The sequence below is a fragment of the Sycon ciliatum genome, chromosome 9, assembly GCF_964019385.1.
Source record: "Sycon ciliatum chromosome 9, ocSycCili1.1, whole genome shotgun sequence".
Taxonomy (NCBI): domain Eukaryota; kingdom Metazoa; phylum Porifera; class Calcarea; order Leucosolenida; family Sycettidae; genus Sycon; species Sycon ciliatum.
In genome coordinates, this window is record NC_088651.1 from 26632494 (window position 1) to 26646938 (window position 14445).

The window sequence follows — 14445 nt, forward strand, 5'->3', positions numbered from 1 at the left end:
CTGAAATATGTCCCAGCACATCTGAAAAACACGCTGGAAGCACTGGAGGATATCCGGCAAGTGTATCCCGACCTACAAGCCCCAGCGGGGACCATCATCGTTACAATGGACGTGATCGCTCTTTACCCAAGTATCCCTATCGCTGAAGGGGTGGAGGCGGTTGCTAGAGTCCTGCAGCAGCACATCGAGTCTGTTGACACATTTGGTTTAAGCGTGGAGCAGATCGAAGAGCTGTTAACCTTCGTTCTAAGATCCAATTATTTCAGATTTGGTGAGAAGGTCTACCACCAGAGGGAAGGCATCGCCATGGGTAACAACCTAGCGCCCCCGTTTGCGATTATCTTCATGCATGACCTCGAAACCTCGCTGTTGCTAAACTCGCCTGGTGCTCCCGTACTCTACAAGCGTTATATTGATGACGTCATTATGCTGTGGACACTGGGGGCCGCGCTTCTCCGCCAGCTGATTGCATTCTTCAATACCTTTCATTTGTCTTCTTTCTTTGGTGCGTTTTATGTCCCCATGACGTCGAGACCTCAGGTCGGCTGAGGGCAAAAAGCCTCACCATCACTATGCTCCCACTATGCAATTTTTGTCTTTGCCTGTGAGCTGTGATCATTGTAAAAAATAAAATAAAATAATATAAATACCGCCAATGCGAGCATCAAGTTCACGTATCAATCTTCGGAGGAAACTGGGTCGGTTGACTTTATGGACACGACTATTCATGTCTCCTCCGAGGGCGCAATATCATTCGAGCTGTTCCGCAAAGCTTGCCACAGTGTCCTCGTCTCAGACTTCAACTCGTGAGTTCCGCAACAGCAAAAACTCACCATCGCGTCTTCGGAATTCCTCCGCGCGGCCCGCCTTTCCTCTGATCCTGCAGCCCGCCAGCGAAGTGAGCAAAAGGTTATTGACACATTAAAATTCAACAACTTTCCTCACAAAGTTATCGCGACTGCTCATGAACGAGCCAGACGACCTGCTAAACAAAAGAAAGACTATCGATCAACGTTGAAGTTACCATTCAAAACGGATGTCATCCACTACAGGGTCCACCGTCTTCTAAACAAATACAATCTAAATGTACAGATAATCTACAAGAATGCAAGGCTTTCCAACAGCGTCACTAAGTCCAGCCTCACTGGACCTTGCTGCCGTAAGTGGGTGGATCCCGCTGCCCCGAGGCGACGAGGAAGGCCTAAAGCCGCCTGCGTTGCATGCCAATCGAGCGAGGTAGAATGCACAAGACGCAACGTGGTTTATCGTCTGACCTGCAAGTGCTCGGAGAAGTATGTTGGAGAGACTGGCCGTAGTGTAGCAACGCGAACAAAAGAACACAATGATAACTCACGCAACAAGACGTCTGGAAAAGCCCTGGGCGAGCACTACCGACTTGACCATGGCGGCGAGGTACTGCCGCTTGGCGAGTCGGCATTTACAGAGGTTCGCGTCCTTGCCACTGAGTCGGATCGGGCCAGGAGGACAATATGCGAAGCAATACAAATTCGCGACACGAGCCCCAGCATAAACAATAACGCAGGGTGAGACCTCCTGTGAAGTCTCTGTTGAAGTACTGCCTTGTACATATTTCTGGCCCTGATACTCGCTCTTCCTGGATGGTGGTGGTTTTGCACCCCTTGCACTAGTGCACTGTTACTACTACTGTTGTTGCTAGCGCCTGCAATTACATGTCTGCACGCACCTAGTGCACATGTACATTCTGTTTGTTGCCTGTACCTGTGCCATATTTAGAGTTGTCGTGTATTGCGTTATTTCTATACCTGGTTTTTTTTGGTGATGTTTTGTCCTTTTGTTCTCTCTCTTGTCATAGTGCATGCAGGTGTGATTTGTTATCAGTTCGCAGCGCTCCTCATTTATTAACCTATCCTAACCGGTGTGCCCACTTCATTCCTGATGATGGTTATTTCATGACGTTGAAATATAATATTTTTCTGGTGAAAAGCAGTGATTTGAGTGTGAGCCAGTGTTGCTCGCAACCAATTTTTTACTTATGAAGCTGCGTGATGCGTCCTACAAGATTTTAAATAATAATAATAACTCAGATAAAATAATAATTACACTCTAATAAGTTACATTGGTTTGCGAATGCCCATGGTTCGAGCTATTAGTTGAAGCACCTATTTGCAGAAAATAATAATGATCGTAATATTAATCTTTATCAATGCGATTAATAGTATTAGTGAAGCGGACATTACAAAATGATAAATGAGAATACATGTATCTAAAATGGTTGTTCCTAATCGATTTTCTTGAGACTATCATCAGGGAATTTTCACACCTCACCTTGTATACTTCCCACTATCCAATAACCTATAAGTAGTTTGTTTCTCCGTATAGCCTCTATTGTGAGACGATTTTCCCTGATGATAGTCTCAAGAAAATCGATTAGGAACAACCATTTTAGATACATGTATTCTCATTTATCATTTTGTAATGTCCGCTTCACTAATACTATTAATCGCATTGATAAAGTTATTGTCTCCTCGTCGCCTTTTCGTAATATTAATCACTTGCCAATAACAAAGACAACAATGATACCATCAGCCCCCATTCACCGGTTTTGACGGTGCTTCACTGATGTTGAATGAGAAGAATTATATTGCTGCCTTCAGTGCTATTGTGTCGCTGAAGGGCTCGATTTCAGATTTGATGACGGTTACTTTTCAACGGATTTTGTTTTCTGATTTAGCTCTCTTGCTATTACTGTACCTGCTTGTGTTAAGTCTCATTCTAGCAGATTAGTTGTATAATAGATTGTACATGCATCATTGTAGATTTGCTGTTCACAGTATTTCTCTCTTTTTTCTTTCTTTTTTCTCAGTCTCCCTTATTATATTTTCTTCACATACAACAGCAGTACTCCCCATGGTCTTAAATGACCCGGGATGCTGCATAATACAAACACAAAACCAATAAAGCCACCCCCATAATAATAATACAGGTCGCATGTCTCCCAAATAATGGGTTCCACGCATCTGTCAACTGTTTCATTATAAGATTGCAGCAGGAAGAATAGCATACGAAAAAACCCATATACAGGTTCTAGCACATGACAAGTACATGCCATTTTTTTTACACCGATGTACATTATTTTGTCAATGAATTTCAGCCATAGCTTTTTGTCCCGTGCAGTGTCGAGGCAATCCTCGAGCGTGTGTCCGAGAGGGGAGATGTCGGATTTCACCACATCAATCCACCGAAGCCTTGGTCGTCCTCGTGGACGCTTGATCTTTGACGTGTCGATGGCCATGGTTAGCGCGCCATAGGAAGCCGTGCCCGGACCTTCCCGAACAACATGGCCGAACCATAGGAGACGTCTTCTCTTGCAGACCCTGCTGATTGGTTTCTGTTTTGATTTTTCATACAGGATTTGGTTGGATACGCAATATGGGTAGCGGACTCCGAAGAACGGAGCTTCCCTCTCTGCCATACATCCAGTTGTTCATTGTGTCACTTCGTGAGGGTCCCCAGGCAGCAGTTATACAGCAGCACTGGAACAATGAGAACTGAGAACATGCAAAGCCGTGAGTCCAGGCAATGCCGCTTCCTGCTATCGAGCCGAATGCTCGGTTTGCTGCACTGATCCTGACTGCTACATCCTCCATGGAGTCCAGCAAGGAACCAAGGAGGCTGACCGTTTTCCAGATGCATTAGTGTGGGAAGCAGTTAAATATACCGTTGTTCTGTACGTTAAGGTTGAGGTTGTTTTCTTCGAAGATCGGCTCACAGGTGGCTACCATGATCTCCACAGCACTCCTCGATGACGCGTGCATAGTTGTATCATCTGCGTATTGTGTTGAAGGTGAGGGTACATCTTGAGTTCTTGCAAGGCTACAAACTCCATTGATCTTCCGCATGGCTCCTTCGCCATACATATTGAACATAGTGGGCGATAGCGGGTCACCTTGCACGACTCCAATGTTCGTGAAGAAGGCCTCTCCAAGCTGGCTGGAAATTTTTACTCTGGCTGTTGTGTTTGAGATCAATGCTGATACAGTCGATGTCTGCGCCCCCGCCACTCTCATCCTGTCCAGTGCTGTACTCCTAACCAGGGTGTCGAATGCACCACTAAAGTCCAGCAGCGCTGCTGAGTATGACCAATCACCAAGCGTTGCGCGTTCACACAGCATTCTTCAATAGAACACACCGTCTGCTGTTGAGCGGCCTCGCCTGAATCCTGCTTGAGACTCCCTTACGTAGCTGTCTGCTGCTGTCCGCGTTCGACGGTTCAGAATACATGTCTGTACTTTCCTCACCACAGATAATAATGTGATGGTTCGGTAGCTTTTTGGTATTCCCATCTGCTTACCAGGCTTGTAAATTGGCACCAATACACCGCATCTCAAATCGTTTGGGCAATGGCATAGGATCCGCACAGCATCGAAGAGGTTTGCTAACCATGTTCCGATGATGTCCATGGCGGATCTCAGCATCGCTGCACTTATCCCATCACACCCAGCGGCTCCCTTTGTTCGTTGACTGAGAATAGCTGCCTTGACCTCCTCAATTGTGAAGGGGGGTTCAGACACCACTTGTTCGGTTACTAGGTCCGTGGGCAGGTCAGAGTTGTAGAATACTGATGAGAAATACTCCCGGAACTTGTCCAAGTTCCACTGTAGACCTGTTCCACTGTTTGGTATGGCAGGCTGAACTCCTGTCATCTCTCGTTGTATCCCCTTCGGGAGTTCTAACTGTTCCAAGACAACTGTTTCAGGATGAATGAATGAATGACGCAGGAATGAGTCCTTCGACGACGAGGACCGGTATGCAGAGTAGCGACGTTCAACGTGCGCTCGCTGCGAAGCAGTAGCAAGAAAACATTAATTATTCTCGACTTTGAACAATACAAACTTGACGTGCTTGGCGTGACGGAGACTTGGATAAGTGGCTGTGGAGTCGATGTTCTAGAGAATTGCCATACTCTGTATCGCTCTGGTGGCCCGTCTGCTCGCGCAGGAGTCGCAGTCCTTGTAAGCAAGCGACTCGCGACATATGTTGTATCGTGCAAATTTATTTCCAACCGCTTGGTGGTTGTCCGCAAGAGAGCAGGCCCGCATTCTGACAGAAACTCGATAGTGGTGGTTTGTTGCTACGCTCCCACCCTACAACGCTCGACGACCCATCCAGCGGAGGCAGACGCCTTCTACTCCAGTCTGAAGCAGGTCATGGCAAAGGTGCACCATCGTGACGAAGTGTGGATCCTTGGCGACCTGAACGCGAAAGTTGGCAGTTCACAACCCGGAACATACAGTCCGGGTAGACATTTCTCCAAGCATCTCCAGAGTAATGACAACGGTGAGCATCTCATTGAATTCTGTGAGGAAAATGATCTTGTACTTACAAACTCTTTCTTCAAGCACCGCATGTGTCACCGCTCAACTTGGTTTGCAGACGGGCTACTGCACGCCAATGGGAAACCAGTAAGAAACATGATCGACTTAATTATCATGCGGCGATCGAATGTGCTGAAAGTTGTAGACTCGAGATCTTATGGAGGTTTCGTGACACGATCAGACCACCACTCCGTGATAGCAGATATCAAGTTTGAGTTCTGGCGGTGCCAACATCAGCAAAAGTCAGATGCGCTGTGTTTTGCTAAATACAATGCTCTAACCTCGGACTCAGCGGTGCAATTCCAAAATGCGCTATCGGAGAAGCTACCAGAATTTGAATCCCTGCCCATGGGAGATGCCTCGACTGTCGACTGTGCTTGGGCCGCAATCAAGACAGCATTGCATGAATCGGCCTCTCAGGCATTCGGCACATGCAGTCGCCCACAACAACTGATCAAGACATCTGATCCTACCATTCGGACACTATCCGAACAACAGAAGCAGCTGCACATTTTAATCAACAGAGAAAACAATAAGGACAAGAGACAAGTACTGAAATCAAATCGGAATAAGGTGATGCACAAAATTCGATCTCTCCGAAAGACCCAAGAAGACCAGTTCTGGCAGGACAAAGCCAACGCTGTTGACGCCAGGAGACCCGACGCCAGATCCTATTTTAGCGCAATCCGACAGCTGCGTGATCTGCGTGGGGGCAAGAAGTCGCATCGTATTCAGCTAGCCAATGAGGATGGAGAGATCGTAACTGGTCACAAATAGAACCGTGCTATATCGCTGTTATATGGTAGAATGTAGGTTCAGCTCAGTTATCTGCCACGATTATACTGCAACATTAGTGATGCCTCGAGGTGGTTAGCTAGTAGCGGCTGTTGCTGGCTGGAAGTAGTAACTTGCAGTAGCAAGAACATGCGCTCAGCAGGTGCTGATGAGGGCAGCATCGAGTACACAACTCTGGCCGCATTCTGCCAAGCAGGCAAATTGCCATGTACTTTCCACCATGCCAAGGGTGAGTGCTCTTTGTCCATGACAGCATCTTGGGCAGCAGCAAGGTAGGCTGGGAGCTCCTCTCGTAGCTCGTGTATGATGGGGTTGTCAGCAAGCAGCAGAACATGGCGCAACTGCTCCACACTTTCTCGGCTAATGTTCAGGTTGAATGCCTTTTTGGGGCAAAGCATTCGAACTGCCTTGAACATCTGCATGATTGGATAGAAATCACCATCCTGGTGGTTCCTGCCTCGGCGGAAGTAGCGGATTGAATCGGCGACATAGCCTCGTGACTCAGCAATTGGAACTTGCGCTTCGTTGTCACCTGCCAGCTTCTTTGCGACAGCCAGGGTGTTGGGGTAGGACGGCTCACCCACGACAAGGTCAATTCTCGCAAGTGGTCGTAGGCGTCAGCGATCACTTCGCCATCTCCCTCCATAACATAAGTCTTCTGGACAAATGACTTGCCAACATCAACAGTGGCTGCAAGTTGAAGCTGAAGAACTAGGCTCGCTGCAGGGTTTTGTAGGATGTCTACGAGGTACTGGCGTGCTGCGAGTGAGTAGGTGATCTTCTCGAGGAATGGCTGGACATCACCGAAGCACTCAAGGACTTGAGCCAACATCTCGTACCAGCTCCACCACCTTGTCGGGCAATACGACTTTACAGCGCATTCTGTGCGGGTGCGCCACTCCATCTTGGTGGCTGGGCTGTGAGCAAACAGAGACACCCACCACTGGAGGAACGTTTCCAGAAGCTTCACTTGGACATGTTTCCCAACATTATCCAACGTATGAGACACGCAGATGATGTCCATGGGTACATGATATCACGTACGTAGCACATTGCAGCACCATTCACAGCAGCTCCATCCCTTATTGCAGCCACAAGAGAAGTAGCTGCAAGATGGTATTCCGTCGACAGGCAGGTGATGATCTCTCGAGTCAGCTGCTGAGAGGTCAGACTCTTCGACAAAATGCGGAGTCAGACAAGTTGCTGAGCTGCCTCCCAATTGGTATAGACGAACCGCAGGATAATGACAAGCGCGTCCCCCAAGTGGTTGCTCCCATCAACCATAACTGAGCAGGCTGTGATGCCCTTGATTTCCTCCATCAGTGCCTTCCGTTCTTCATCCAAAATTAGGGCTGAAACGATCATGGATTTTTAAGTATAAATTACTTTTTAGCTTAACGATCGAATAATCGATTATAATCGTTAGCAAATAGAGTCGTAATTCTGTGCAAACATTACTCTGTTTCCACAAACTATGCCTTCATAATACCAACAAATCTGCATTAGTGAAAGGGTAGCTCCGAAACATGGCAGTTTTGAAGTCAATTTAACCTCAGAACATGAACCATACCCCTGGCAACTGCATACTCCCAGCGGAAACTGATTCAAACTTCACAAAACGAGGGTTTACAGTACTTCCTGGGCACAAATTTAAAACACGCAAAATAACCGTAATCGGTAATCTAAACGATTGCTCGATCGTTAGAGTTATCGAACGAGTACTCGATTATTCGGTATAATCGTTTCAGCCCTATCCAAAATGAATGGAATGTACTGGCCAAGGTGTGTTGAAAGGGTGAGGCGGTGTGGACCATGCTCGAGTATAGTGCGGAAGGAGTCAATCTTAGTCAATGGCACCGCAGCCTTGAGGAAGGATGTGACTACGTTGATTCTGTGCAGCGACTGCTCCATTGGCACAGCACCTGACAAGCCAGTATCAGCGAGCGCAATCAGATCCTACACAGAGAGGTTGCATCTACCTGAGCGTAACGAGCAAGACTTTGAATGAAAGTCAGAGCCCATTGAGAGAATGGAAGACGGTGTCCAGATGTCCAGAGCAGTAACTGGGTACCGTCAAGAAGTGAAGCCCTAATAGTTGGATGTAAAGGGTTACATGCATTGGATACCTTGACAGCCACGCACAGTAAATGGCCCAGCAAAATGTCCTACGTTTTCAGAGCTGTCCTACAGTTTCTAAAGGAAAATCATGTATTCTTCTATAACTTACAAATGTTCTATAGTTTTAGGAAACGCGGAACGAAGATTATAATTATGCCCTTTAGATTACTAATTGAATCCATGAGTCATTCGCCCTTTATGGATAATTCTCTAAAACAATGACAGATTCTACTTGAAAAGCATTGAAATTTCCAGAACCTTCAACCTTATAGCACGCACTTCCGTTATTTCTGCTCCATTTCTTCATGTACCTAACAAAAATGGCGGTTGCCAACATAACAAAATATTAACAACACGAACCATAAAAAACGGGTTTTTGTACCTTTTCTACCGCCATGATCCGCCAAGGACTATGAGTCTATGAGTCCCTGGGGAAGTCCCCGTTTAGGTATACTGTTTAACGTCATATTCAGTTCTCACGCAATTTGTAACAATTCAACCCAGTATATTTTTCATGCTTGGGTGGTTAGTTATTTTTCTGCAGTGTCAAATAAAGTACCTTCAGAAATTGCATTTTCTTAGCTTTGCAACAAACCTCATGCTTGACAATGGAAAGAAAAATGACGGAAACTATATGTTACAGTGGTGTATGTGAACTGTGCAACCTAACCAACCAAGTTGCATATGAATCATGTTGTGGTTAGGAGTCTAGGTTGTTCCTGAAAACAGCGTCATGTTTCGGAATTATATATTAGAACCACTATGCCCTAGACTCGGTATTTTGTGCACTACCCGGAACTAAGCAAGAACAACATTGTCTTTGTGCTTTGTCGTTTGTAGATATTTGGAGAGTAATCAGATCCAGACTTTAAGTGACGGTGTGTTCTCTGGTCTAACAAACCTCCAAACACTGTAAGTATTCTCAACTGCACCACTGAACGCAGAGAATAGTAATTATAACTGTGTGTATATAGAGTACTGCTGGAAACGTGATGAACAAACCTCTATTATCTCGGAGTATTATTATCTGCTGCACTGATTGAAGGAAACAGTTGTAAACGCTGTGTGTGAAATGCTTTGTTATGAAGCCTCTGATTCTCGCAAGTGTCAGGAACGAATAACCACACGTCACGAGGACAACTACTTTTTCTTAACTGTATATGTTGGAAAAGAATTCGGGTGGACACACCCATTCCCATAGCGCTGCACATCACGTCCGAACCAGTTCCGTTATTTTTCCAACGTTTCGGCACTTGGCCATCATCAGGTAATAACAATGAATACCGTGGAAGCCACACAAGAGCAGTATGTGAAGCGCCAAAAAAGATGCGAGTAATGTCACTTAGGGTGCGTTTGGTTGGTACGATCTAGAACAGGATCGAACAGCTGGTGCACATGGAGCAGCCTCATGCCAACCAAACGGTACTCCACAAACAGAGCACATTTTTGTGGAAAAATGTGCCAAACTTGGTGCATTCTTCAAAATGTGTATGGGTCACCATGGTTACTTAGTACGGTACAACGAGTCCAACCCAAAAGCGTATGCACGTGATCATTTGGGAACAAAATCGATGTTCCCGCCAGGTTTCACTGTGAAAAAGTGAAACTGCTCGGCCTGCTCCGGCCTCGAGGCCGGAGCAAGCAGAACATGTTCTGGCCGACCCAGAACAGGTGCAGTCCCAACCAAACGCGCTGTTCTGGTGAATCCTGTTCTAGTTCGTACCAACCAAACGCGCCCCTAGTATGCAGAAGGGGGGCAGAGAGAGAGAAAAAGCGCAACTAGCACATCACGGAGGAGAAGGCAGCGCACATTGTGCTCTGTGAACGGCGTTACACAGAGTGTAGCGCCAAAAAAATAAAATAATGATGCGAGTTATGTCACCTCTATACAGAGGGGGAGAGAAGAAACAACTGTGCACATCACGGAGAAGAAGAGCGCGCCGTTGTGCTCTACGAAGTGAGGGTACATGCCAAATAATTATGGTGTTAATTCTAGCACATTACAGGAGGGGAGCACGGAGGCCCATGCGCCAATGCACTATGAGGTTAAACTTCCATGCCAAACTGTTACCACCAGGGACGCGACGAGGCATCAGGAACAGAATAGATTTCATCAGTGCCGGCAATGCAAATGTAAACGTGATGGTCGGACTTGTTTGGATTGCAAACCTGGCGTGAGTGAGAAATGTCGGAATCCTCACAACATCTCGTTAATATTGCCGGACGGCGATGTGGGTCCTCTGTTTCCAGTGAACCACGTGGTATTGTCCAATGCCGGCGGTGGTGGTAACTCGAACCATACCCATAATGCTGTTTTTCGGATGGCGGCTGCCCATGAGAGTGCACATGTGGGTGATGACCTTTCAACAGTGCCAGTGGCTGTTGTTTCTTGTTGCAGTTCCATGGCTGGACCTTTGCGTGCCAGCGTCCCTGTCGCATTGGTTCCTGACAGTAACGACCTTGATGCTGTCCATGGCATTTGTGCTGCTTCGTCATGTGCATCAATTGCGCGTGATGTTGGTGCAGTTCATTGTGCTCAGCCATTGGCGGAGTCTTCTCCAGAGAAACATGTTCAGGATCGACCCTTGTCGACCACAGTAGTACCTGGTGTGGATGACTGCGGCCATGTGACAGCCACTCGTGAAACGTTTTGTCTGGGGAATTTGATGGCATCTGAGACTATGACGGCTCTTTCCACAGCATATGACAATTGTGTGCATCTTGCTCCGAATGCATTTCAAGTGCCTCGCGGAAATGTTGACCGGAGATTTATAACAACTCTATCTACTTATTTCAACTGTTTTGGTGATGCAGGATCATACGCTGACAGCGCGTTGATGGTGGCAGCAGTATTTCAGATGCTGATACTGCAGGTTCCGCGCAGTGATCCTCCTGCTCTTGCCAAGCTCCTGGACAGGCGTTTGGACCAGTGGTTTCATGGTCAGATTAATGAATTATTGTTGGAAACAGAGACTATGCACAATCTCCGGGCGAAGTCCAGTACAAGGGGTCGAGGTCGTCCTGATGATCCTGCACGAGAGTTTGCGGATTGTGTCGCATCTGGGAGGCTATCGGCTGCTCTGCGCTTCCTTGGAGCTGATCGTGGTGGTGGAGTGCACAGCATCAGTGATGAAATTGACGGTGTTCCAGTAATCGATATATTGAAGCAGAAGCATTATGGGGCTGAGCCCGTGTGCGACGAGGCTCTGATACCGGGACAGCCGCCTCCTCCTCCGCATCCCATCTATTTTGCTTCGCTGGGGCGCCGTGCTATCTGACAGGCAGCGCTAGGCACACAGGGCGCAGCGGGACCCAGCGAAGTGGATGCTGAGGCCTGGCGTCATATGTGCTCCAGTTTCACGGACGCTCCGGATGGGTTGTGTGATGCGCTTGCTTCTTGTGCCAGGAGAGTGGCCACTGAGCATATTGATGCTGGTGCATTGATGGCGTTCACTGCAAGTCGCTTGCTGCCCTTGGACAAGCGGCCTGGTGTCAGACCAATTGGCATCGACGACGTTGTTCGTCGCATTGTGGGGAAAGCAATTGTGTCCATTGTGGGCCCTGCGGTTCAGCAGGTTGTTGGCTGCTCCCATCTGTGCGCCGGTCAGGACTGCGGGGTGGAGGCAGGCATACATGCTATGCAGGAGGCGTTTGCTCGAGAAGAGGCCGATGGAATTCTGATGGCAGACGCAACAAATGCTTTCAATCGCCTGAATCGCAGCGTCTGCCTTCGGAATGTTCAACATCTTTGCCCGCCTCTGGCCACTGTTTTAATTAACACCTACAGGACGCCTGCATGCCTATATGTCGACGGTGATTGCATCTTGTCGGAGGACGGAACAACCCAGGGAGATCCTCTAGCAATGTACATGTATTCCATTGGCATGATGCCACTCGTGCACAAAGCTGAATAGGCCTTGACAGATTATGCTGGCATAATTTTTCGCATAATTTCTACCAAAATCGAATAATCGCATTATTCGAGGCAAATTGCATATGAATCGCATAAAATTGGACTAATCCGCCTGTTCGCATCAAATTCCATACAGTTGTACATGTTCTACAAGTACAAGTACAAGTAGACATACCAGGAAGTCGTAGGTTTACGACTCCCTTGATAACATGTCCAGTCCACTACAATCAGTGACCAGGGTGACGGTCGTAGCTAGGTCGGACGGTGCGTTGACCCCGCTGAACTTTTGCTACTACAGTATAACGCCCTCTACAAAAAAATTAGGGCTCAAACGGTTAGTCCGATTAACCGGTTGCGGACCGGTTACGAAGAATTAACGGTTAACCGATAAAGATAACGGTTACGCAGTAACTTTTCAGTCAATTTTTCAAGTATCAGGTCGTTGCAAAGTATGCACTTTCGCAGGCTGTCGCACGCGTACGCAATTTCTGGGCTGTCAACTCGGTCATATGACTCATATCTGGTCTCTTCGTGTGAGAGTATGTATGAATGAGCATGCAAAAGAATATACATGTGTGCGTTGTACTGAATAGGGTTCATTTTTTGAATAAGTATAGCCAAATATACAGTTAAAAAAGAGTCCGCAGGATTGCCATGGCTTATACATGTAGGTTATAACCGTTAAACAGACCGTTAGCTTAGCAGTTAACCATTGGGGGTAAAACCGTGGCCGTTTGAGCCCTAAAAAAATTCACCTGTTATTTTTCACAGAACCATCATATACATTAGGAGCATATGTGAGCATAATGCCGCATAATATGATAACTTTTCGCATAATATTAGCATAATTCTGCAATTTTTTCAGCAATGCGAAAAGCATAATTTCACGAAAATATTAGCATAATCTGTCAAGGCCTAAAGCTGAACAAGCCGGGACTATCCAGTCTTGGTTTGCAGATGATTCCGCAGCGGCGAGTGTGTTGCGTAGGCTCCGTCGTTGGTGGGACATCTTGGCAAGTGATGGCCAAGCTTATGGATATTTCCCAAACACATCAAAATCGATTCTGGTGGTGAAGGAGCGTTGCTATCGTGAGGCAGTTGAGCTGTTCAGCGACACCAGTGTCGTCATTACGTGTAATGGAGCTCGGTACCTGGGGGCAGCCATCGGCTCAGCTGACTTCAAGGAGAACTTTGTATCGACTAAGATCCAGGAGTGGGCTGATGAGCTAACTCGATTGGCTGATTTCGCTCGATCGCAGCCCCCGGCAGCATATTATGCATATGTCTCGGGCTTGAGAAGTCGCTGGGATTTCCTATGCCGCGTTCAGTCTATTTCTCCGTCCCAGTTCCAGCCACTGGAGGACGTGATAAGCACGAAGCTTATACCAGCAATGACGGGTCGGCCACCGCCTGGCACAGTGTTGAGGGAAGTACTCGCAATGCCCTGTCGTTTAGGTGGCCTGGGCCTGGTCAGCTCGATGACTTTGTGCTCCCAGTATGAGTCGTCTGTCACCATCACAGCATCTCTCTCCCGGCAAATCGTGGATCGTGTTTCTGATATTGGGAATTCTCTGATTGGCATCCAGCGGGAGAAGGCGAAGAGGAAGAAGGAAGTACGTCATAGCCAAGCGGAGTCGGCACGGCGTATCAGCAATGATGCGTCGGACGCCTTGCGACACACCATTGTCCTCGCCCGTGAACCTGGCACCTCGAGTTGGCTGACTTGCCGTCCATTGAAAAAGTATGGCTTTTCACTGAGCAAAGCTGAGTTCATGGACGGCTTGTGCCTTCGTTATGGTTGGATGCCCCCGAGGTTACCAACTCATTGCTCTTGTGGACGGGACAATGGTATTGACCATGCCTTGTCATGTCCCCTTGGTAGTTTTACCATTATCCGCCATAATGAGATCCGGGATGTGACAGCCTCTCTCCTTCAAGAGACCTGTCACAATGTCTCGATCGAGCCACTGCTGCAGCCACTCACTGAAGAGAAATACAGGTCTGCTAATGTGGAGGAGCATGCGCGGCTTGATGCAGTGGTCAGTGGTTTGTGGGGCAGTCGTTTTGAGCGTACTTTACGTGATATACGGGTTTTTAACCCTCATGCACGCTTAAATCGATCTGCAACACACACCACTGTCTATCGGCGCCATGAGAGTGAAAGGCCTTCTCGCTTGTGACATTGTGTTCGTTCCAATGCAGTTGTATCCCGACTCCGCCGTACCGCTGATGTTTACGACGTAGTATACGCTACATGCGCTA

General features: G+C 47.4%; 1 protein-coding gene across 1 annotated transcript in view; it reads left to right on the top strand.

The window, feature by feature from the left end:
• The window catches only part of LOC135824392 (slit homolog 2 protein-like), a 97985-nt gene that overhangs the window by 63247 nt on the left and 20293 nt on the right, over positions 1-14445 (top strand). The window contains exon 6 of the mRNA XM_065337123.1: positions 9111-9182. Coding sequence (XP_065193195.1) covers positions 9111-9182 — 72 coding nt within the window. The remainder of the gene's footprint in view (positions 1-9110; positions 9183-14445) is intronic.